The 23,787-nt window shown below is 43.5% G+C and overlaps 7 protein-coding genes across 7 annotated transcripts; 6 read left to right on the forward strand and 1 right to left on the reverse strand.

The window, feature by feature from the left end:
• Positions 1–8,683: 8,683 nt before the first annotated feature.
• LSM04_009219 (uncharacterized protein) lies at positions 8,684–9,338 on the reverse strand (the record flags this gene model as incomplete). Its single annotated transcript, XM_067331434.1, has 2 exons — positions 8,684–8,973; positions 9,275–9,338. The coding sequence occupies 2 exons, from the start codon at positions 9,336–9,338 to the stop codon at positions 8,684–8,686; spliced, it is 354 nt and encodes a 117-aa protein (XP_067192262.1).
• A 1,924-nt stretch (positions 9,339–11,262) lies between these two features.
• On the forward strand, positions 11,263–12,274 carry LSM04_004015 (uncharacterized protein; the record flags this gene model as incomplete). Its single annotated transcript, XM_067331435.1, has 2 exons — positions 11,263–11,614; positions 11,862–12,274. 2 exons carry the CDS (start codon positions 11,263–11,265, stop codon positions 12,272–12,274), a joined length of 765 nt encoding a protein of 254 aa, XP_067192143.1.
• A 1,248-nt stretch (positions 12,275–13,522) lies between these two features.
• On the forward strand, positions 13,523–15,580 carry LSM04_009432 (Peptidase M3A/M3B catalytic domain; the record flags this gene model as incomplete). Its single annotated transcript, XM_067331436.1, has 1 exon — positions 13,523–15,580. One exon carries the CDS (start codon positions 13,523–13,525, stop codon positions 15,578–15,580), a length of 2,058 nt encoding a protein of 685 aa, XP_067192265.1.
• Positions 15,581–15,884: 304 nt separating this feature from the next.
• LSM04_004889 (uncharacterized protein) lies at positions 15,885–17,363 on the forward strand (the record flags this gene model as incomplete). Its single annotated transcript, XM_067331437.1, has 1 exon — positions 15,885–17,363. The coding sequence occupies one exon, from the start codon at positions 15,885–15,887 to the stop codon at positions 17,361–17,363; it is 1,479 nt and encodes a 492-aa protein (XP_067192157.1).
• A 212-nt stretch (positions 17,364–17,575) lies between these two features.
• On the forward strand, positions 17,576–19,204 carry LSM04_007232 (WD40 repeat; the record flags this gene model as incomplete). The annotated part of the gene is made up of 1 exon (XM_067331438.1): positions 17,576–19,204. The coding sequence occupies one exon, from the start codon at positions 17,576–17,578 to the stop codon at positions 19,202–19,204; it is 1,629 nt and encodes a 542-aa protein (XP_067192215.1).
• Positions 19,205–20,120: 916 nt separating this feature from the next.
• LSM04_001113 (Proline dehydrogenase domain) lies at positions 20,121–21,797 on the forward strand (the record flags this gene model as incomplete). Its single annotated transcript, XM_067331439.1, has 1 exon — positions 20,121–21,797. The coding sequence occupies one exon, from the start codon at positions 20,121–20,123 to the stop codon at positions 21,795–21,797; it is 1,677 nt and encodes a 558-aa protein (XP_067192077.1).
• Positions 21,798–22,420: 623 nt separating this feature from the next.
• LSM04_003549 (uncharacterized protein) lies at positions 22,421–23,650 on the forward strand (the record flags this gene model as incomplete). The annotated part of the gene is made up of 1 exon (XM_067331440.1): positions 22,421–23,650. The coding sequence occupies one exon, from the start codon at positions 22,421–22,423 to the stop codon at positions 23,648–23,650; it is 1,230 nt and encodes a 409-aa protein (XP_067192131.1).
• Between the last annotated feature and the right edge of the window lie 137 nt (positions 23,651–23,787).

A 23,787-nucleotide genomic window follows, 5' to 3' on the forward strand; every position in this document is an offset into this window, starting at 1 on the left:
TATGGTAATGAACACTCTAAGCAAACGATTATCTCAAGTTCCCCTGCTGTACCACGGCTTTTTTGATGACCTCACGCTAGCAGCACGGCATGGGAACAGAGACGTCATCAACAATGTGCTACAAAGCGGAATAAATGTGGTTGATGAATGGTCCAAGAGCCACTTCATGGAAGTAAACGCAGACAAGACGAAATACACCCTCTTTGGATCATTGGACCCAAACCCCCTCTCCCTTGAACTACGCGGCACCCCTGTCGGTCTAGAGAAGGCTCCAAAACTTCTCGGAATTACATTCCAACACCATCGCGGAGTGTCCCCCCATTTAATACAGACGAGGCAACGCATGAATTTTTGTTTGTTGCAGCTCGCTGCAATCTCGTCCGCCGCATGGGGCCCAAAACGGGATGTTTTGCGCGCTTTCTATCTAGCCCTAGTTCAAGCCCAGAATCCATATGGATTTGAGGTCTGGTACTGGGATGCTTCACCCGCACGCCGCCAACAATTAGCAGCAGGCCAAAACAAAGCTTTTCGAACCATAGCAGGAATCCCATTTGGATGACGCTCCGACGACGCACTGCGAGAAGCCCGTCTTCTACCACTAGAAACGACAGCCATGATACGGTGCCTCAAACACTTCTTACTATGCCAGGCAAGAGGTGGATCCCTGAAAGAAAGCGCTGATCAGGTTTACCACTTGAACCACCCAGTCCGAACCTTCTATGTACGCATAATGAAGACATACCCAACGCTCCATATAGAGCCACGCGAGTTGCCGCTATTAACACCGACACTGCGTTTCGGTAAGCGCGCTCGCTTCTTCACGTCACTGGATAACGTCTCCGCTGACAACTCTGAAGAACGCAAAAAGGAAGCACCTGAGCGTTGGATAGCCCGACATTTCCGCCGCATGGGAGAAACACCACCACCCCGTACACATTATGAAATTTGGACTGATGGCTCGGCATTCCTGGGTGTTAAATCTGGGGCAGCGGCGATGATTTACAAGGATGGTGAACTGCAAAGCACCACGCGCAGGGGAGCTGGCCCCCTAGCCTGCAGCTACGCGGCCGAAACCATAGCACTATATGAAGGATTGCGGAAACTACTCACGATACTACCGGCAGAAAACCCAACACCCTGCAGAGTTTCCGTATTCTCAGATTCACTGTCTCTACTGACAGCGCTCCGGACTGGCCCCCTAACTGTTACGGATCCTATGCTCCGTAAACTATGGAACCTGATCCTCCAAGTGCAACGTCGCAAAGCCCGCATTCGACTGCAATTTATTTTCGGCCATTGCGGTGTAGAGAAGAACGAAAAACGCGACGCTGAGGCCAAAAAAGCTGCGGAGCATACCCAGAGGGATGATGCCTGGATTCCCGATGTTATTGCCTACGCCAAACGCATGCTCAAGGGGGAGGAAACACCTCGTCCTTCTCATAGATGGCAATCAAAGGGAACTGGAACCCCACCAAAGACAACCCAGAACTAACACGAGAAGAAGAAACAGCGCTTGCAATATTCCGCACAGGAGTCTCGCATCGATATGGGTGGCTGCTGAGAAAAATCCAACCCCATATCCCCCTGGTTCTCGATGGCGCAATCCCCAAGAGGCAAACGACTCAGCCCCACCGAAGCCGCAAGCAACGCAGAGACACCACCCCATGAGTAAAGCATCCGAGCCAGCAGCATGCACAGAGTGCGGAGCACAGTACTCATGCAGGAACACCGCAGCGCTTCACATGGTTAACAGGCATGGTTTTAAGAAGGCCGATGCGCTTTGGAAACTCAAGTTTCCCCATGCACCATCTCCGCCGGACATACCGCCTGAGCCACCGCCGCCCAGACCAACATCTCCGGTAAATACGTTACCTCGCCAATCAGCACATGCAGTGAAAAAACATCCCTTTGCATGCAATTTATGTCACCGAGCCTTCCCCCAGAAAAACGGATTAGCTCGCCACCTCAGGCGCATGCAAAACGCAGAATGCCCTCCCACTGAAAGAAAGCGCCAAAGAACAGATGAACCAACACCAGAGGGATCGGCATTTCCATGTGACAAATGTGAAACGATAGCGCGCTCTAAAACAGGCCTCAAAGCCCACATTAGAGCACGCCATCCTGAGGACCCCAGCAAAGACGCACACGGCACGCAGTTAATCCCACAGCCAGCATCGCTACGCTGTGAATTTTGCCTAAGGGATTTCGGTAACATAGGAGCTCTATCGTGCCATAAAAACCAAAAACGCCCGCCTGGAACTCCGATATTGCCGATTACGATAAAGGTAACTTTTCCCAGAAATAAGAAACGTCAGCGAGACTCGTCGCTACCGGAAGGTGAGGACCACGGCAAGGTTCAGTGCGGTGTGTGCAAGAAGTTCTACGCCAACATGCCTTCACTCGCCATTCACTGCAGAAATTTTCACCATGGCAAAGGCATGCCTGCCAAAGGGGCAACCAAATCCTCCCGAAGCAAGGGCGAGAACATAAGAGACCTTGCGACCCTGATTTGCCCCACGTGCAACAGACAATGCATGAGCAAATCAGGCCTCACACAACACCGCATGTCTCAACACGGGTATCAGCATATTCGCGCGCATACTAGCCAACGCACCGGCTGTGAAGAAACAGCGCTGCATCTCTTGAGCTGCCCCACCCTTCGCCCATTGCGAATAAAGTATGCTATAACAGATATCCCTCTCCAGAAACTGTGCTTTTCTAAACAGTTAGTCCAGTTCCTTCTGGCAGTGGAGCGGAACTATGCGATACCGCAGACTTCGCGGTCCAGAACCCCTACGCCTCCTTCCCCCACCCTTTAAGGCCAGCGACGAGCTCGATCATGGAATCCCTGGCAGAATTAGTCTCAAGAGACGCTTTTCGCGATCCCCAACAAGCAACAAAACACAGAGGAGATCATTGAGGCCCAATCATTAACTAAAAAACCAAAAATAACAAAAATTAATAACAAAGGGAGAGTGGCCGACGGGCTCTGGGAAAGGATGGTGGGAGTAGAGAATCTCTCTTAAACTGTTTGCTGTTCATGGATTGGTTGTAAAAATAAAATAAAGCAAAACTTGAAAATAACAAAACCCAAATAATAAAAACCCAAAATAACAAAATAAATATTGCAAGAGCTTGAGGATCCCACAAAACGAAGGGATTTTTCTCTCAAACACCGCTCTTCATAGACAGCAAACTTGGTGCTCTATGGTGAGAAGCTGATAGCCGTACCGTTGGGGTAAAACCCATAAAGGCACGAGGCATTTAAAGAAAAAGAAGAGAAAGTCCTTCTTGAGGAGATGCTTTCTTATCGCGGTGCCAGGGTTGAGCACCTGAATTTATTCAGGGAAACCAAAAACAATCAACAAATTTTGAGGGAGGCGTTCTCTTTTAACAGCCACAATTTCTTTTTCTTTTTCTTTTTCTTTTAAGGGGGGGCCTCCTAAAAACTCAGGTCAAAAATTTAATTTGACATACTATTTCTCCCCAATACCATTCCTTGGTGAAGTTTGGCCGTCGAGAGGTGGTGCCAAAGTCCATCACCTCGTATTTTTCGGGGGAAGCCATGGGCCAGCATTCTTCTCTTCTGGAGAGTTTGTTGGTTTGTAAGCTACAAACGTCGCACAGTGCCGGGACCAGCCGCGTCGTGCTGGGACAAAACTTTAATCCGAGAAGGCCCTGGGGCACGCACCAGCGAGCCATCAGCAGCGGTTTCTATTATACATTTCACCTTTGTGCGAATGCTGCTGGGGAGAGGCGCGGACCCTAGAGATATGGTAACAGCTATGGCCTCCCGTATTGGGAATTGGATTCTTTTTGCCCCTCAGGCAGCTCAAAGAGACAAAACCAATCCATGTTCCACCACCGAGATTCTTAGAGATTTTTTCCCTCTGTGATGCAGAACTTTCTCCTTTCGAACGATGTTTTTCTGGCAGGTTTATGGTGTTGAGCTGGCTGCAAAAAAGGTGGAAAGTTAGTTTTGTGATGCCCACGTCATTCCAGAGAATCTGCTGCAAGAAATCAAGTTGGAAACAGCGGGGTTGCAAGCCCCACGCACGGTCTGGATACACCTTTGCTTCGGCAGCATGGGGGCCATAGGCCCGAAGCAAATGGCAAATAAGTGCGCCATAAAAACATTCTAGGAGATGCACCAAAGCGGAGCCAAAGTGGAAGAATGATAATTTTCTACTAATAAGTACGAAATTATAGATGCATTCTTCAATTACGAAAAGGGCATAACGTTCTTGAGAGAAAAGGGGCGCGATATCTGCGGGGTCTCTTCCTTTAGCCAAAACGGATTCAGCGGACATGCAGAGATATGGTGCAACATCCTTTTTATTATTTTTTTAAGCTTGCGAAAAGAATGATCAAGCCTTACGTTTATCAGATAGCAAAAATATATATATATTGAATGGTCTCGAGATAGATAATTTTATTTCTCTTCACCTTTACAGCCTTTCCAAGCGTAAGTTTTCTGAAAAAGTAAGTTTACAATCAAGTAAAAATGTGAAGTACTATTTCTCAGTCTTATTCCGCAGCGGAATGGATGACCAGTACCCAAGCGTTCCTGGATTTTGTGCGCCAGAATGGCCTACGGTTATTTTACTTGAATTTTCTCCACCCGCGGCTCAGCATTTAAAGTATCGCTTTGATGCTATTCTAACGTTGAAAAACGACATACTCGTCATTAATCTGTATCGAAATAGATCCATGAGTTGGGAGGCGCTGCGTCCCTCCATTATAAGTTTTACGATGCCACGGAATACAAATTTCCTGCAGGCTTTTGAATAGGTGCGAGCACGATTCAGCGAAGATTGGGCAGCGCTGGAACAAAGAGAGCCACCCATGCATCAGGAATATCAAAACGCTCAAGCACAACTGCAGGATCAGCAGTACCGTTTTCACCAATGCGTCAGTGTGCAATTCAAGGAATTGTAGAATCAAATGGCACAAGTTCACCAGGAGGCAACAAGAGCAAAGTTGCAACTGGCAGATATTTAGGCAAAGTTGGCGCTAGCAAATCGCAAGCAACAGAATTGCGAGCACAGCTAGCACAATCAAAAGCGCAACTGACAACAGTTCACGAACAAGTTACACATTGCACGCACAAGTTCAAGAGGATTAGTTGCGATTAACGCGAGCACTGAAGCAGACCTCAACCACGCATAAAGAATTGGCAAAGGGCCAAAGGGCAACTGACAGAATTACGGGCGCAAGGGTCCCAGTTTCAGGTGGAGAGGCCTGGAATGCTGGCGCAACTCGAGCCAGCCAGGGAACAACCCCGTCAAAGAGAAAAGCAAAACGATGAGTTATTACGCCAATTGGGCCAGGAGGCCCCACAGAAAATGGGATGGGATGAACCCCAAATTATAGACCCAACCACTGCCCAAAAGGCCACGGGGGAAATGCGCAAAGAATGGCCTGGGTAGGCGACACCGATGGGTCACAAGGAACAACCACAAGAGGAATTTTATTCGGGAATACAAGATATCCAACCACCAGCATCTTTTGCCGGTTGCCGGCCAGAAGGGCAAAATACGCACCTTTGACGGTATGCTGCGATTAATTATTGACACTTCACCTGGCCAGTTGCTGGCGGCATGCCGAGAAAATTTTCCTATGTCAGTAAATACTGCTCCGGTGTATCACGAAGCATGGAAGAATTTTGTACAATGGGTCCACAAAGTTCGCAACAAGGGGTTATCGTTCCAACAGGTGCAAATGGGAGGACGGTTGTATACACAACTGCGAATTATTCAAACTGTAAAGGACCATCCAGGAGTGAAGATGCAGGACATCAGGAAGGCGATAGACGAGCCATTAAAAAGAGAGGATCCATTCATACAGGCAGCCATGAAGTCTCGAAAGAAACAGTGAATATAGGGGCCAGGAATGATAAGATATCAGTGAAAACAAATTATTCAGGATTGGACGCATCCACGCAACACAGTGATTTTCTTCCGATTGCAGACTCAAACGGTGTCCCATATAATTCCCAAAGGAGCGATGCAGAAACTGCACATACAATCACAACACATCTAAAGGTTTTTCCAGCAACAAATCCTTCCCTAGGTACAACATCTATAAACGATGTTACGATAATACCCGCACCTTCCCATAATCCGCACATCTTGGCGCTGGCATCAGAAGTCAATCGGGTCGCCAAACACATTTGGACCCGCACAACATGGGAACAACGGAGGTCCATATTGCGAAGATTCATCGATTTCACAGTGCAGCACAATTTAGAAGTGATGGAAGAAAACATTCCACTATTTATTGTAAGTCTACAAGTGGCAAAGAACAGCGCGATCCAATACACGCGCACACTGATCACCATGTTGGCATCAGGGAGAACGCCCACACAAATGTTTCTGGCGGGCCCAGAAAAGACAGCGACAGCAGATCCCATGAAACAAGTAAGACCAATTTTGAGATGGGAATTTGGATATGATAAGCGATACTCTTCCAAATGAAAGGGATCGAGTGGCTTTACGACTGGCATGGTCAACAGCCAGCCGTTGGGGAGAAATAGCAAAACTCCAAAAAGAAAATTTTCTACCTTAAGCTCAAGATCCAGAGGCCATAGTAGTGGATTGGGGAGACTTACCCAAAACATTCAAGATCGGGCCACAAAGGGCGGCGAGGTACGTAGCCATCGGAGGAGAAGATGCACTGCAGATCAAAACAGTCGTGAAAGGAATGAAGGGTGACGAAAAGTTAACGACACTAACCACAAAAGACATGGAGAATATCCTTCGCCCGTATGGAATGGCAGATCGCTCCATAAAGAGAGGGGCGCCAGCACACGCCGCGGCAGCAGTGGTCGAGCACGATCTCGATCCACGACCGCTTACAGAGCTGGGAAACGCTCAGATCCCCTGGAACTCCCGCGAAGCACGGTACGATATCTCGGCCATTGGGCCGCAACCATAAACAAGTCAGTGCAACTGACTTCATTGATGTAAGAGATTTGGAAAAATGGGCAACAACCAGCTGGACATTACCAATGCAAGCAAAACAAGGAATTGGCAACCCCCTTTTAAAGGGAACAATATACTTCAGCGCTCCAACCGAACTCGGGCGGCAGAGAAAGAAGAAGAGGAACGATTACCGTTGCAACAAATAGACGTGGGAACGCTATCCAACAAACGGATTGGGGAACAGGTGGAAGAGAGAACCAGGAGACGCTGGGATATAGTTTGGAACGCTATGCAAAAACAGAAACATATTTGAATGAACGTGAATTCCAATTTAAGAATTAACAATGCTGATGCGCAGCATATGAAGGAAGCAGGCATTATTTATACAGCCCCATCAAATCCAACTACAGGTTGGGTGGTCCCATTTACGGTAGAGGACAAACCCTCCGGACAGAGAAGGGGATTTATTGCTTGGCCAAATGGGAAGAATGACAAGGATGATTGCGAGGCTGGTGTGCCTTTGGGGCACATTTCCCGATACCTGGATGTGGTTTACGATGAAACGGCAACATTATTTGATTTAAAGGCATCCTTTTTCCAAGTGGCCTTACCAGTTAAGATGCGAGCTAGTTTCCGTTGCCGCACGGAATCAGGAGAACTCGTTGAGTTCACTCGCCTTCCCATGGGCTATAAATGTAGTCCTGAGATTTTAAATACCATTAAAAGAGTTTTGGCTGGAGATTCAGAATTGGTATTGCCACAATATGCAGCACCAGAAGGTTTACACATACATTTATGGATTGATAACAACGGAATAAGTGGTCCACACGAAAAGGAATAATCTTGGGGACAGCAAACCATGCATAACATGCAAAGCTGTGGAGCCACGATTGGGGAGGAGCAGTTTCAAGCGAAGGAATAAGATTTCATCGGGGTGCTCTTCAACCATAGAAATCAAAGGGCCTCCCAAATACAAAAAATAATAAGAAAGTTGAATAGCGCGTCAACGTTTATCATGTTCAAATCGAGGTTTATTCCGGCCACAAGAGCAGGCAAGTTTATCCTCCAATGCGAGGATCATTTGGCAAAACTGGCCTAAAACATTATTAAAAAACGAGCCGCTTCACCCACCACAGGGGTTGCCATCGAAGGCAACGCTGGTGACAGGCGCCTCAATGTGCGGATTGGGAGCGTTATTATTTAAGGGTGCGGGGATGTTTTGGCCACAGGTGGTGCGTGGAACACGCCTTCGGAGCCGTTACTTGCAGAGGTTGGCGCCATTGAAAAGGGGTTTGCGTTCGCACGGTATACGTGCTACTTGGAGTTACTTGGCTTCAGAGCAGAATCCAGCGGGTGGAATATCTAGATGGGAAAACATCAAAAAATTAGACATAGTGAAGGGGTGGAACTTGCGATGGGGATAGCGGGAGGCGGGTTAAAGGGCTTCTCAGCACTTCCATTTCGTCAGTTCTGCTATTTATTAGTAAAACAATTGTAGAGGAAAAATATCTGATGCAATTATGTTCTCAGGGGCGAAAAAACTTGGTTCTTACAGAAAATTATAATGTTACTCTTGGTTCCTTCTACTTTATTTCTTGTATTAAGAGGGAAAACAAGGTTTAGATTATTCTATACCATAACGTGAGGTTCGAGCATTCTTTTCACAAGCTTAAAAAAAAGACATTATATAAACTTTTTGGCAGTCGGCACGGGTAGGTGTCTTTTTGGGGCCTAGGGAAAAAAACAGTTCTCCAGGGCATTCAACTCTGAAACAAAAGGTCACGGGATTTGGGTTCACGCCATGAGGAAGACATGCTCATTTTTGAAGGCGCAGTGGTACAATCTGTTTGAATCATATCCCAAACATCTTCTAGCAACATATCGGAAACATTTTCCTCATTCCGGCAACACGAGGTCAAGCCCATGAAGAAGCATGGGGCGCACCCCTGCCGTTGGTGAACGCAACTCGTGGCGAGGGACTTTTTTTGTCGAACACACCCATTTGGGCAGAATGCTGTATAGTCAGCTATGCGTTTTATAAACGGCAACTCTCAACTGGCAATTTCGGATGCCAGGGTTTCGGGGAACGGTGGAACCCCCAGAATGCAAGGATGACCCCCTTTTTCTTTCAGGCACCGCCAAAGGCAAAGAGAAGGCAATCGGCCCCGCTAACAAATAAAGCCAGATGGTGTTGATGCTGAAACGTTTAGATACAATATTTGGATATGTCGTGTAACTTTGAAAACCAAAAGTAACTGCCAAAAAAAAAAGAAAAAAAAACGACCATCGAAGAGGGAAACAATGACTTCTGAAACCGCAGATGGTATGGAATCCCTATACCAAATAAATACTTTGACAAAATTCCAAAACCCCAAATATCAATCGGATGGCTTTCGCATCAAAAATTTGCCGCATAGATATAACACCGGAAAACGAGGCAGCAATAATTCCCGCTTCAATTCGCAATCCGTGCGCCGAGCCGTTGGCATCGGAAGGGCCAATCGCGTTGAAAAACGCATGTCGGCATGCCAAACCTGGTAGCAAAGAGTATAAATAATTGGAAGATTTGGCGCGCCTGCAGAGAAGAAAGATGTGAAACTTCAATAAAGGCCTATACCTGTATTCACTGTTAGCTTTCAAATGGCAAAAATTAGAGCCGCTCAATATGGTCAGGAACATGGACCACGCTACCAGGAACGAGGGCGAACCCCACGCAAAATATTTCTAGAAGACCTAAAAAAAAAAAAAAAACATCAACAGATCCCACCCAACGGGCACTTCCAGTGTTAAAATGGAAATCGGATTTTATAAGCAGAATGGCCCCACTCCTACAATATGGAGTGCTGTCAACATAGAATTGGGGAACCAACAGCGGGCGGAGCGAAATTGCACAGCTTCAAGGGTGAATTTTCTCGTTCCACACCGCTAGAACTCTGAGTCCGTGATTGTGCATTGGGCACCCCTCCAAAAAAAAAAAAAGAAAAAAAAACATTCAATAACGATCAACAGAGGGCTGCAAGATACGTCGCCATCAGAGGGTGAGACACGACGCGTGTAAGAATAACCATAAAAAGGCATGGGAGAAAACGGCAAGTTGACCATTCTTAACCGCAAAGGTCGTTGAAAATACGCTACGCTTGCGTGGAATAGTTGTATTCTCAAAAAAGAGAAGCGCTGTGAGACGCGCGGAAACGACAGGAGTCGGACACGAACCAGATCCCGGTTATTCGGGAAAACTGGGGAATCACAGGGATCCAAAGGCACTTTCACCCCGCAGAGCCCGGCAAGTTACCAGGGCCACAACCGCAAACAACACGGAAAAGTTGAAGGAAGGACTAGTATTGCTTTGGGCTTATCCGGGGCTGCTCGCTTTTCCAAGGCAAACGGCGCACTCCTAAAGGAGCATGGGGGTTGAACAACCGCGCGGGGTTTTAGAAGAAGGCCGTTTGCCCCTTCAACGGGCGGAGGGTGGAGAAACCTCATTCGCCGACCGCCCCCGCCAAAAAAGAGGCAAAAACGGTTTTACGCGGCGTGATTGTGGTGCGGTGCCCGTTCCCTTCGCGACAAAGGGAAAAAGAGTTCCAGTTGAGAATGGGCAAAAAGGGTCGGCGGTTGCCTATTGGGTGGGGCGGGGTGGCGTTTGCGCAGCGCCGCCTTCTCCTACCAACGGCAGGGTCGGCGAAATGCTCTTTTGGCAATGGCGGAAGGGAAACGCCGTCAGGGCAGAAGCTGCGTTCCATTGCGGAGTCGCGGTCGTAACAAAGAACAAAAAAAAATCATGGGGGTTGCGGGGCCGTGGCGCCATTTGGTCGCTTTTCGCGCTGCCTTGGCGCGGTGCATGGTGAAACGGCGCCGTCATTCCACCTGAGGAAGTTATTTTTCCATGTCGAACTCAGCGAAGAAATGCTGAACAATTTCCCTTGTATAACATAATCGAGAGAACTTGCGGTGTTCACATAGCTTCCTATGGGCTATAAATGTAGTCCAAAAATCCCCTCATACCATCACCAGGGTCCTTGCAAGCGACTCGGAAATAGCGTGACCCCAGTTTGCAGCACAAACTGATTTGAGAATTTATGTGTGGATCGACAGCATCCCCACAAGTGGATTGTAAAGCATTTTGGAAAAATGAGCCAAAGAAATCACGCACAATGTGCATCTGTGCAGGGCTGCAATTGGATAACAACAGATGAACGTAAAGTAATATGAGTTTATAAGTGTAAAATTTAACCACAACAAGTAAAAAATATTTCTAAACGAAAAGGCAATGCGGTGTTTGAACAAAACGCCATCTCTTCAGAGATCTTCTGTTAAATAAATGGAAATCGCAACCCTTTGCATGATGCACGCTGCGGCGAAGCAAGGGTTTCTGCCGTTTTGCCCGGGCGTGGCCGTTCGAGCTTTTTCCACAGCCCCTTCTCCGCAAGAGAAAGGTGAAGAATGGAAAAAGGGAAACCGAGAGCCAGGAGAAAATTCGTACAGTGCGTATCTCCTGCTGGTTCGTGCTGTTGGTGGCGCCGCTCCGCCTCTTTTTTGCGGGGCTGCGGAAAGAACCGGGGAAAAAGGAATTCCCGTGTTTTTTTTACAGTTTGCGGTTTCACAGGCAAAATTTGAGAAATGGGAAATTGCTTGGGGGCTTCCTCAAAGGTTTCCGGAAGGATGGCGGGTTCAGGGGTCTTTTGCGTCCGCGGGTTTTCTTTTTAAGCAAATGGCTCGGCCAGTTTCTGTTTGGGGTGGGCGGGTCGGCGTTCGGAGGGAAAGAGGGTTTGCGGCTTAGACCGGCCGCAGAAGGCAATACGATGGGAAAGGGAAAACAAGAGCATCTTTTTTCCCGATTTCATTGCCAATTCTATGGTCCTAATCGGATGGTCTTTTTTTGCCAAAAAGAAAAAAGAAATCGCACTGATCCCGCAAGGGGCGGGCCTTTGCCTCCCGGAGAAACGCGGCGCCGAGGGTTTCGATTTCCCCCAACCCTTCCCCAGGGCGGCCCGGCGCCCCGTCTTCCAGCGGTTTTGGGGGAAGGCGGCGGCTCCGGATTGCAACCTCCTGCGGCGTGGGGGTTTTCGCTTGGCCGGGGCGGGGTGGTTCCCTCCCCTTGGCGCGCGAGGGGCGGTTGTTTTTTCTTTCTCCCCCGAACCGCTGGGCGGTTGCTTTTTTTTTGTGCTGGTTTTTTTTTTTCCTTGTTGGCTTTTGCCTGCGCGCTTGTTTCGCCGTGGCGGCATTTTGATGCTCGGGATCCCGTTTGTCCGATCGTTTTGGCGGCCTCCGGAAAAGGCGGGAAGAAAAGTGGGGGGCTTGGTTTCCCCGTCGCACTCGGCCGAAGGCGGCGTGCCTTTGCAAACGTCGGTTAGCGGGATTCCGTTTGATGCTTAAATTAATAACACTTAGTTGATTTACGTGCTGTTTTTTTTCTTGTTGTTTTTTGGCGCATTGCTTGTATTTTTATTTATTTATTTGATGTTTTGTTCTAGTCTGGCTTTATGTTTTTCCCCCCAACCGCTCTAATTCGGACTTTTTCAGCTTTCCACAAAATAGAGAAATTGTGTGTCGGAGAAATATTTATTCTTCTTCTGCGTTAGTGTAGTCCGAACTAAAACCCTAACTTTGCGTGAAGTATTGCTAAAATGGACTGCAATTTATTCCACTCCAATGGATTACCAAATAACAGCAGAATTACCACGCAATAGTGTCGAATTCTAGGGACACCTGATGCAATTTGATATTTGCGAATAAATAAATAAGTAAAGCTGAAAAAGGGTATGCAATTTCCTGTTTTTTATTTTTTGTTACCACTTTTTGCTTCTATTGGTAGAAAAAAAATAACTCAATTGATTTCGGAACGCTTGTGAAAAGAATGGGTATGTCTTGGTGTTCTTTATGATTAAATTTAAATTCTTTTATATTTCGTTGGATTTATTGTAATACCGCTCTTTTGGTGGGTTTGAGTTTTAAAATCTTATTCAACTTAACCTTCTGCACTCCCCAATTTTGAGGACAGGTGGGAGGTTGCTGTCAGGAACTAAATTTTATTGCTAATCAACGACTCATAGATAACATGGATTTATTTGCCTTTTTTTTTGGGGAGGGGAACTGGTCTAAATGTAATATTTGATATCGACCCCCCAAAGAGAAAAACACTATATGTTTTTTCCTTTTTTTAACCATTATTTATAGCTGCAGTGCAAGTCATGGGCTTTTTTTTGTTTCTCTTTGCTGGTGTGGTTCTAGACCTTCTTTAAAGATGTGAGTGTGTGTCTGAGTTTTATTTAGAAGGTAAGGGGTGGGGTGTACTTTGGGAGTTTTTCTTTTTTTATATTTTTTGGTTTGTCTGCGTTTGCTTTTTTACTCAAGAGAAAAATGAGGAGAAATAAAAAAAATATTGTGACAAGCATTTTCATTTCTGTTGCTTTCTCTTCCCTCTTTTGCATCGTTTTGGCAAGCCAAGTTATTATTATTATTATTATTATTATTATTATTATTATTATTATTATTATTATTATTATTATTATTATTATTATTATTATTATTATTATTATTATTATTATTATTTACTAATAAAGAGAAAGGTTATTTCTGTTTTTTTTTTTGAGCAGAAAACGATGAGCCTAAGATTGTTTGCCGATGTGGGAACCGCGGCAAAATGTGCCTCATTGTTTCCAAGGACCGCATCCGCTTGTGAGGCGGTGGCTACCGAAGCTAAAGCCCGTGCGCTTGCAAAATTAAGCGAGATATATTCTTGTAAAGAAGGGGGTCACACATTTTCTAATACGGCAGCTGTGGCTGATATTGCAGCTGCTGAGTTGGGGGTGTCAACGAGTTTACTTTCTGTAGCCATGAGTGTTTCTCCAGACCGGGGTACACGCGAAGAGGCCAACAAACAAATTGTTGATCTTAAATCATTTGAAATTGATCATTTCCAATCAAACAAACCTCTATTTGAAGCTCTCAAAAGTGTTTCCTTAAGCCCCCAATACAAGAGCGATTATGTTGATGGAACAAAGGACAAAGAATATTCTTACTGGCTTGAAGAAGAACTGAAAGAATATCGAAGAAAAGGAATGGAATTACCTGATGAAAAATTTAAAGAAGTTGTGGCTTTACAAAAAGAATTAACGGCATTATGCACAACTTTTTCTCGAAATATCAGTGAGGACAAAACCGAGATTTTGTTTACAGCTGATGCACTAAAGGGTGTCCCAGAAGGTATAATCAGCAACCTTAAGAAATCGGATGATGGGAAATATATTTTAAAGTTGGATTACCCAACATATTTTGGTGTAATGAAAAACTGTGAGATTGCATCGACTCGTCAGGCTATGGCTCGAGCAACAAGTAATAAGGCTTATCCTGAGAATGAAAAAATCCTAAAGGAGATGATAATAAAGCGACAAAAGCTAGCAGAACTTCTCGGGTTTACATCTTATAGTTATCTTAATTTGGATAATAAGATGGCTAAGTCTCCTGAAGTTGCACGAAAATTTGTCGATGATCTTATTCCTCGTCTTCAACATAAGTGGAAATCTGAATTAGAGCTTATAAAAAAACATTTACATGAAAGTTGTATTCTTACTGAAAATGGATTATTGCGGGAGTATGATGTCGCATTTATGATGAATCAAATTAAAAAGAACCAGTTAAATGTAAGCGAAACGGATATTCAGGAATATTTCCCTCTTGATGTTACTGTGAAGGGATTGTTTGATATTTATCAGGCATTTTTCGATCTTACATTTACCCGTATTGACAATGGCTCGGAACTTTGGGATGAAGATGCCTTTACTCTTCATGTTAAAGACAATGTAACAGGAAAGACGTTGGGACATGTAATACTGGATCTCTTTCCACGAGAAGGAAAATATTCGCATGCTTGTTGCCATTCAGTGGTTCCACCTGTTCTTTTACAAGGATCAGAGAATGAATTTTCACCAGCGTTATCAGTAGTTATCGCTAATTTTCCAAAACCATCAGGAGATCGCCCATCATTATTTCTCCATGATGATGTGACTACATTTTTTCACGAATTTGGTCATGCTATTCATGGGCTTATGGGACGAAGTCGAATGGCTTCTTTCGCTGGGACGAATGTTAAATGGGATTTTGTTGAGTTACCCTCACAAATGCTAGAGGAATGGGTTTGGGAACCAGAAATTCTTCAGAAAATATCTTCCCATTATAAAACACATGAAAAACTTCCGAGTGAACTTGCTGAAGCAAAAGTCAAATCTCGAAATGCATTCAGTGGCCGGGATGCTTTGAGACAACTGGAGTTTGCTACCTACTCACTGGAAATTTTTGATGCTCCGTTTGCAAAAGGAAAGGATGAAAATAAGTTGGATACTACTGCACTAATGAATAGCGTACGTTTACGTATTAATCCTGAAATTAAATACGAAAGTGACAATCATTTTGAATGTGGTTTTGGACACCTAACCGGTTATGGTGCCGGCTATTATGGTTATATGTGGTCTAAAGTGTTTGCACTTGATGTGTATGAGTACATTAAGAGTCATGACGGTCTTTTGAATTCTCTCCTTGGAAGGCGTTACGTGTCTGATATTATCGGTGTGGGAGGTGGCCAAGATCCCAGTGATATGTTGCGAAAATTTTTGGGGAGGGAGCCTGACAACGAGGCTTTCTTAAGGAATCTTGGGGTATAGGATTTATTTCGAAGAGAAAGTATAAAACGTGGATGAAAGTGTATGAAAGAGAAAAAAAATGGTTTATTTAGAAAGAAAGAAAGAAAGAAAGAAAGAAAGAAAGAAAAACAGTTTTTTTTTGTTTCTGGGATCTATTAGCTGTGTTCTTTTCTTTAAAAAAAAAAAAAAAGGGTATATTGAATTAAAAATATATTTGGACTTTGTATGGTTTCTTTCTTTTATTTTTTTAACTTTTTTATATAGAGATTTTTGATTTATTTACTTTTTTTCTTTTTTTATTGCTTCAATGAGCTAGAAATCGGTTATGTCAATCGACTTGTCTTCTTCTTCTGATGAAGAGCTTCGAACAGCACTTCGACGTAACGCCAGATTAAGGGAAAATAATACAAGAGCAGAGTCCCTGTCTTTGCCGCGTAGTATAGTTTATAATAACGAGACTGTAGAGGTAAGATGTGGGACTATCTATTGTCCCTTTAGGCGAGTGTATTTCCATATACAATCAGTAAAACAAAACCCGGCAGCTTTTTTCGGTGACGGAAACGTGAGAAGAAATAAACGTTGTCACTTACCTCCATCATCGATTTGGCTTTTAAATGCTTCCCACGGAGAGGAAATAGCTGATCATAGAAAGAGAGTCACTCTCACTGAAACGAATGCCAAGGGGTTTTACGTCTTTGATGGCATTGATGACTCTTCTATCTCTCCTCCCTTACCAGTAAAGACTGAACCAATGCTGCAAGATTTTAGATACTCTCGTATAACTATGAGTAGTCGTTTTAAAGATTATCTGACTTCTCCAATACAATTGCGTGTTGAAGAAGGTATATGGAAATCTCTTCCATACAAGATACCACGTAAAAGTCTGATTGAAAATTTCCAAGACAATCGATTTGTTTTTTGCGATTTGGAATCCCAATCCTCAATTTCTATTGTAGAAGATGGAAAAGTGTTTTCTTGTCCTTTCTTTGCAGATTATCAAGATCGTTCTATGATTGGAATCCAACTTGTCAGTAAACGTGATCTTGTAATTTTGAGTGGTAAACAGTTACATCATCTTTCTTGGGATCCTGATATTCCATTAGTTCTTAAATCATGGACGTCTCGTCGTCTAACTCGTGGATTTTTTAATTCTTCTTGCTCTATTCCATTTTATGGAGGATCAACTGTGTCATCAGTTTTCGCTGCTACAGGATATGACCTTTTTACTGCTACTATAAGGGAGAATGATCATCCTATAATAGAAAAGTTTCAGGGTTATAGAAGATCTACATTCTCATCACTTGATGCATATTCTGCAGGACCGCTTGCTAGCAAGGTACTTTTGTGTGGTAAGAGGGATGGTGGCATTATGGTTCAACCTTTGGAGACCCTGCGAACTTCTAAATTTCTTGATTTTAGTGCAATGCACAATTCGCCCTCTATATCTTATATTCGTTGTCTGCAGAATTCTTTTAACTTTGTGTCAATTGCTAGTAATGGTAAGGTGAAATTGTGGGATGTGAGGTACATGAAGGTAGAAGAACCCATTGCTAATCTACAAATTAGTAGAAGTATTGGGTTTCTTCATGGTGTACAGGCTACTTTTCTTGATGATCTTGCGTGTGTCGCAGTTCCTGATGGTTACGTTTCTTGTGTTAATTTAAGAAAGTGGGTAAATATTGGTCAATACCAGAGAGTTGGGGGTCATGAAAACCGGTTGCATCTAGTGCGAAACAGATCTGGATACCAAATATTGGATGTCGGTGGGGAGAGCACAATGGCGTGCTCATTGCATTTTGTATAATAAAAACTTTTCTTTTTCGTTTTTACTTTGTATTCGTAATTATTAGCATTAAAGTGTAAATATTTATTTTAACTTTACTGCAATGTTTTTTTTCTTTTGTTGTTGGCCCTCATTTTCGTTTCTTAGTTCTTTTCTCATCTACTTTGGTGTTTATTAGGATTGACGTTGAGTGGTGGAAAGGGGGAAAAAGAAAAATACGACAACAGAGGGTTATGGGTGCTTGCGTATCCTCTGTTGGTCTGTCTCCTCGACGAGAAACTGGAGCCAGAAAAGCTGTGGTGCCTTCCACGGGCACCCCCACAACCGTCAGAGAGCGTCAGAGTTTTGACTTGCCTTTCGAGGGCTATAATCCTGGAATAAGCTTATGTCGATCTGTTTTACAGGTACCGCATGAGAAACGTTCTCCCTCTATAGCAGTTTTGCAAAGGGTTATTGCTGATCGTGAGACTCAGGATAACTGCAATACAGAGGATCCTTTTTCTTCTTTTTACTCAGGAAGACATTTAACAACTCAGAAGAGACAGATGAGCGTTGTTGAGAGGACGAGGAGAATGAGTAGCATCATGAATGAGTTTAGTGAGAGAATAAATAGTCTCTTATCAATGCGAGAAGAAGAAGACAATAAATCGTATCTAAAACGTGCCTTTTCGCTTTTAGACTCACAAGGAAAAGATGCGCTTTCTGAAGAGAATCTACTGAAAGGTCTGGGGACGCACCGTTCACGTCAATTGATAAGCATGATGTTTACAGCAGCTGACGGAAACAGAGATGGATACTTAGATTGGGAAGAATTTTCAAGGTTTTTTAGATACCTAAAGGGGTCTAACTGCATTCTTGCCGAGAACGCAGATCTGGATTTTGCCTTGGAGAAAAATGTCCAGAATAAGATTATTCAAAAACCTCCTATTCGACAATATCTTCGAGACATCAGGGTATTAAATTTACCAAGTCAAGCAGGTCGCATTAAGTGTATCGCAATGTCAGGAGATCTTGAAATGTATGCAGTGGCGCATCGAAACGATTGTACTGTTCATCTTTACACATTAGCTGGAATGGAGGTTCGACAACTTACCGGTCATTCCGATTCTCTTTTGGGTATCGCATTTTCTCCTGATAAAAGATACATTGCTACAGCATCACGTGATTGGACAATGATGCTATGGGATTCTACTGCTGGTCAAGTTGTTCAGTGTGTTCAACATGATGGTGTTGTTACTGCTGTAGCTTTTTCTTTTAATGGAAAGTTACTCTATACTGGATGCCAGGACAATATCGTACGCAGACTATCCATTCCCAAGGGTGAAGTAAAAGCTTTTCTAAAGGATCTTCCAAGTACAAAACCTGGGGTTATTGTAGCACTAGCTACACAACACACTAAAAATGATTATGTGATTTTTTCTCGAAGCTGTGATACGAATGCCTATGTTGTGGATGCATGTAATCTCGCCGAACCAAGACGGTTGAGTGGACACAATACAATTGTATGGCATGTACGATACAACCCTGACGACTCTCTTATTTTAACTGGCTGTGAAGAGAAGTTGAAGATTTGGAGTGTCCAACATCTCTCAATTGTTGCCGATTTCGACAGTAAAGCATTTACTCTTAATGATTGTGGGGCTCTTTGTACTGCTGCTGTTTATTTTCCATTGGGGTTTGAAAATATGCTTATGGTGTTCACCTCACGCCGACAATTTTACGTGATTAACATAGACACAGGGGATGTTCTCTTGGATTTTACCCTACGGGCACCTGTGTACGCTGCGGCCTCTGAATTCACAAACCATGGTCTTGTTTGTGGTGATGACTATGGAAACGTTTATAACATAAAACTTCTGTAGCAAAGTACAATATATGATTGGTATCGCTTTTCATTTGCCTCCTTTTTTTTGCTGGGCACGCTGAACCGAAATAATAAGAAAACATTAGTGAATTCTTACTGGCTTCTCAACAGATCATAATATCCAGTCACATTGGCCATTTGTAAAGTGTGCTGCTTGGTCTGATGCATCTTTTTTTTTTCGTTTTTTTTTTCTTTTCTTTTTTTTTTTTTGTGTGTGTGTGAGAGAGAGAGAGAGAGACTCGTCACAGAGCTTTCCTGGCTATGTGAGGACTTAAGTTTGTTCATAAAGGACGTGCTGACTATATATTATATCCATATACCCGTATACCCATATTCTTATATATATATATTTATTTATCTCTTTTTTTGTTTGCATTAGACTTTTCGATGTAATTCTTGCTTTCGGATACATGTGGAAAATTGAGTGGCCGAAGAAGATGCTCACCTGGGCGGAGTTCACATGATTCGGTTACCTGGATCACATTGGACGCAAAGGTGGGGTGGAGTGGAGGGAAAGAAGAGCTGGTATGAGAAAAAAGAAAAATGTCAAAGCTACATGAGAATACGTGAGAGAAGACTCATGCGTGGAGATTAATTAAGATTGGGTGATTCATAATTTTCCTTGAAGTATGACACCAATTACCTTTACCTTTTCGAGTTTCCTCTTTGTATTGCTCCTTCAAAGGGAAAATCAAGGAAAAGGAAAAACAAAATACTACCCGTAAACCTCTTAATTGAAAGTATGAATATATTTTTTTGTTTGTATAGTGTATTTGGTAGAAACGGTTATAATGGTGGCTGACAGTTGAATCTTTTCTTCTTTCATTTGTTTTTTCTTTAATTATTTATTCTTTTGACTGCTTAGCAGGATAAAAAGCACAGCGACAAATCTTAATAGAGAGATAGAATAAACGATGTACCGATCCTATGTCAGATTTGCATCAACAACACCGCGGTTTTTGGCTCAACATTCACCTACAACGAAGAAAGTGAATTTCAATGACGACACTATCTTTCGGGGAAAGTCTGTTTGGTGGCTCTTGCGTGCCCTCCTTGTCCTTCGCATGTGCAGGATTCAGTATTTGTCTAGGCATTCTGTAGCTCTGATGAAGCGTGCGGAGTCTGTGTTTGGTCCGTACCTGGCATACAACACTGTGGTTAGGGCGACTGTGTTTGGCCACTTCTGTGCTGGCGAGGATGAGCGTGAGCTGAAGTGCACGGTGAAGGCGTTGGAGAAGCAAGGCATTGGCTCTGTTCTTGACTATGCGGCGGAGGCGGATGCGGAGGGGTTTGCACCGGCGCCTGGCATGGAAGAGGCACCAAACTTGTCCATGGCTAATCTCGTGCACAACACCACCGTGACATACCTTCCACATGAGCGGATGTATGATGAGAATATGAAGCTGTATGTCATGTGTGTAATGCATGCCTCGCTGAATCTCCCAGTGAACGGTTCTGGATTGGCGGCTGTGAAGGTGACGGGGATGTGTCAGCCGCAGTTACTTGCCAGAGTGTCGGCTATTCTCCTTTCAGTGCACCAAGGTTGGGTGCGCTTCTTTATGGAGGAGGCAACTCCACCTCTTGAGGAGTGCCGTATTGTAGTGGGGACAAGTACAGAACACCACCGCTATATTACAGAGGATCAGGTGCGTAAGGGTCTTGCAAGGTATGCCAAGGTGCGTAAATACACGGACAATGAGATAGATTCTATTCTTAAACTACTAGATGAGAAAAATGATGGTAAGATAAATTACTACAAGTTCAAAAAGGTTGTCACAAGGGCCGTTCTTGCACTGGAACCAACACCGGCAGAATTATTAATCAGGGACATACTACCGAAACTCACAGAAGAGGAGCGTGAACTCTGGCGTGCGCTTTACAAGCGTTTGTCACTGATTGTGCGCACAGCCAAAGAGCTTAATGTGCGTGTCCTCTTTGATGCTGAACAAACCTTCTACCAGCTTGCCATCGACTATATCGTTCTTGAATTTCAGCGGCAATACAATGTAGATGAGCCAACTGTGTATACCACATATCAGTGCTACTTAACATACACAGAAGATCGGGTTTTTAATGACTTGACACGTGCTGAACTTGAAGGATGGATGTGGGGAGGAAAAATGGTGCGTGGCGCATATATGAACCAGGAAAGAGAGACAGCAGCAAGATACAACTACACGAGTCCGGTGTGGCCGACATATGAAGAAACCAATAAATGTTACCAAGCATGTGCAAAACGTGTATTGGACGAATTCGCTAGAGTTCCCGATAAACCCTATGAGGTGTTGTTCGGTACACACAACAAGGAATCTGTTCAAGAGATCTCAGATTATCTTCTTAAGATTCCTCCCACTAAAGGACACGCTGTATTTGCGCAGTTGTACGGTATGGCGGATAATCTGACTATCCCTCTGAAAAATGCCGGATTCAATGTATTTAAATATGTTCCTTATGGTCCTGTTAAGGAGACCATTCATTATTTGGGCAGACGGGCAATGGAGAATTCTTCTATTCTCACCGCAGGAGATACAGAAGAAGTCAGGATGATGAAGAAGGAATTGCGTCGTCGCTTTTTTTGGTTTATGAAGTAATGAAGCCACCCCGTAAAAGACGCAGGTGGACAGAATATAGGAAGACGTAGTTCGTATTTTTGGCGGTGGTCATATTTCCTTCTGCACCATTGTTATCACTTAGAAGCTAAATTGAATACCATTATAATTTCTTAATAAAACGTGGAAATATTGAACTTCAATAATAAAAAAACGGAATACATTAATACTTAAACAATAATAAAAAGAAATCTACCTCTGAAGCTGCAGAGTGACGCGCTTGGAAAATTAATGACGATCAAGAAACTTAATGTACCTCTTCTGTAAGGAGGGATTTATCTCTGTTCCATGTATAGAGAGAAAGAAGGAAAGAGAAAGAGGGGAAGAGAAGGAATGAAAGGGGAAAAGGGAAAAATAAAGAGGGAAAAAGAAAGAGGGAAAGAGAAAGAGAAAGATAAAAAGTGGAAACCAACTAAAATAAAACTTTTCCCATCTTCCTGAAATGAGCAATATATTCTTTTTATTATTATTTTACTGTAGTCGTGAAGGGTCTTGTTATTGCTGTTATTTTTTTTTTACTTTATTCGTTCGTGTCACATTCCTTTACCTTAATCTTTCTCACTTTTAATTATATAGTTAATTGTTCCTTAGTTGCTTTATTCTTGATGCAGAGCAATAGCGCAAAACGTGTCTTGTCTCCATTAAAAGGTAGGGAATCGCTTCGAGTTAATGTAGTAAAAGAACAGCCACTAACTAAAAAGCCTCCGTCGAAGCCGAACGCATACAAGGATTTTATTAACAGAACAATCTTTACAATTGCCATGGCGTATATTTTCCTTGGACTCGTTTCATTAGGTGTAGAGGTTGTTATCCCTCTTGTCCTTATCATTATATGTACGATGTTTCACGAGATCACCAGAATTAATCAGCGGGCCCGGAAGGAAAGACAACTTCCATCGGCCTTCATTTTAAAACTTTGGTTTCTCGGAAGCACCATATTTCTGGTAACAGCGCATAGCGTTCGTGATCCCTTAATTGCCACTTACCCGTGGCTTTTAAAATACTACAAAAATTTCGGTATGCTTGCATTTGGTCTATCTATGATTGGTATTGTCGGTTTTGTGTTGAGTCTGCGAAAAGGTATGTACCGATATCAGTTCATACAATTCACTTGGATAGTGATGACCCTAATGTTTATTGTAATTCAGGGAAGTATGCAATTAAAGAATATGATGCGAGGTATGATTTGGTTCCTTCTTCCAGTAAGCTGCGTTATTAATAACGATATTTGGGCTTACGCTTTCGGTAAATGTTTTGGACGAACGAAGCTGTTGGCTCTTTCCCCGAAAAAGACTTTGGAAGGATTTCTGGGAGCATTTCTTTTTACTGTAATATGGGCTTTCTGGTTCGCTGGGTTTCTTGGATATTTTCCTCAGCTCTACTGCCCAAAGGCTGACTTTCACTCACCGATGCGATGCGAGAAGGATCCATTATTTATACAACGATCAGTTCCGTTGCCCTTTATTGTTCAAAAATTGACAGGTGGATATTTGACAGCTATTCAGTGTTCTAAGGCACAACAACACGCTCTTGTGCTTGCCACCTTCGCGTCATTGGTAGCTCCATTTGGGGGTTTCTTCGCCAGTGGTCTGAAACGTGCCTTTAAACTAAAGGATTTTGGTGATCTTATCCCTGGCCATGGTGGGATTACTGATCGTATGGACTGTCAGGGTATGATGGGATTCTTTACGTACGTTTACCTGAGAAGCTACGTGTACTCTGACACGCGTTGTCCTTCTTCAAGTGATTTGAGTAGCTGTGCATTGAGGCTCAGTGAAGAGGCGAGACGCAATCTCATACACGTGCTGAATGAATCACTTTCAAAGGATATGTAGAAACAAATTAAAAGAAAAAGGATAATATCCAGCAATGTGGGACATTCTTACTGGGTGACATTCATTATTTCTGTCCACGTTTATTTTGTATTATTTTTTTTTCCATTTCCCTTTGGCTTAAAAGGAAACAAAACGAA

The sequence above is a fragment of the Trypanosoma melophagium genome (genome assembly GCF_022059095.1).
Source record: "Trypanosoma melophagium isolate St. Kilda chromosome Unknown ctg20segment0, whole genome shotgun sequence".
Taxonomy (NCBI): Eukaryota; Euglenozoa; class Kinetoplastea; order Trypanosomatida; family Trypanosomatidae; genus Trypanosoma; species Trypanosoma melophagium.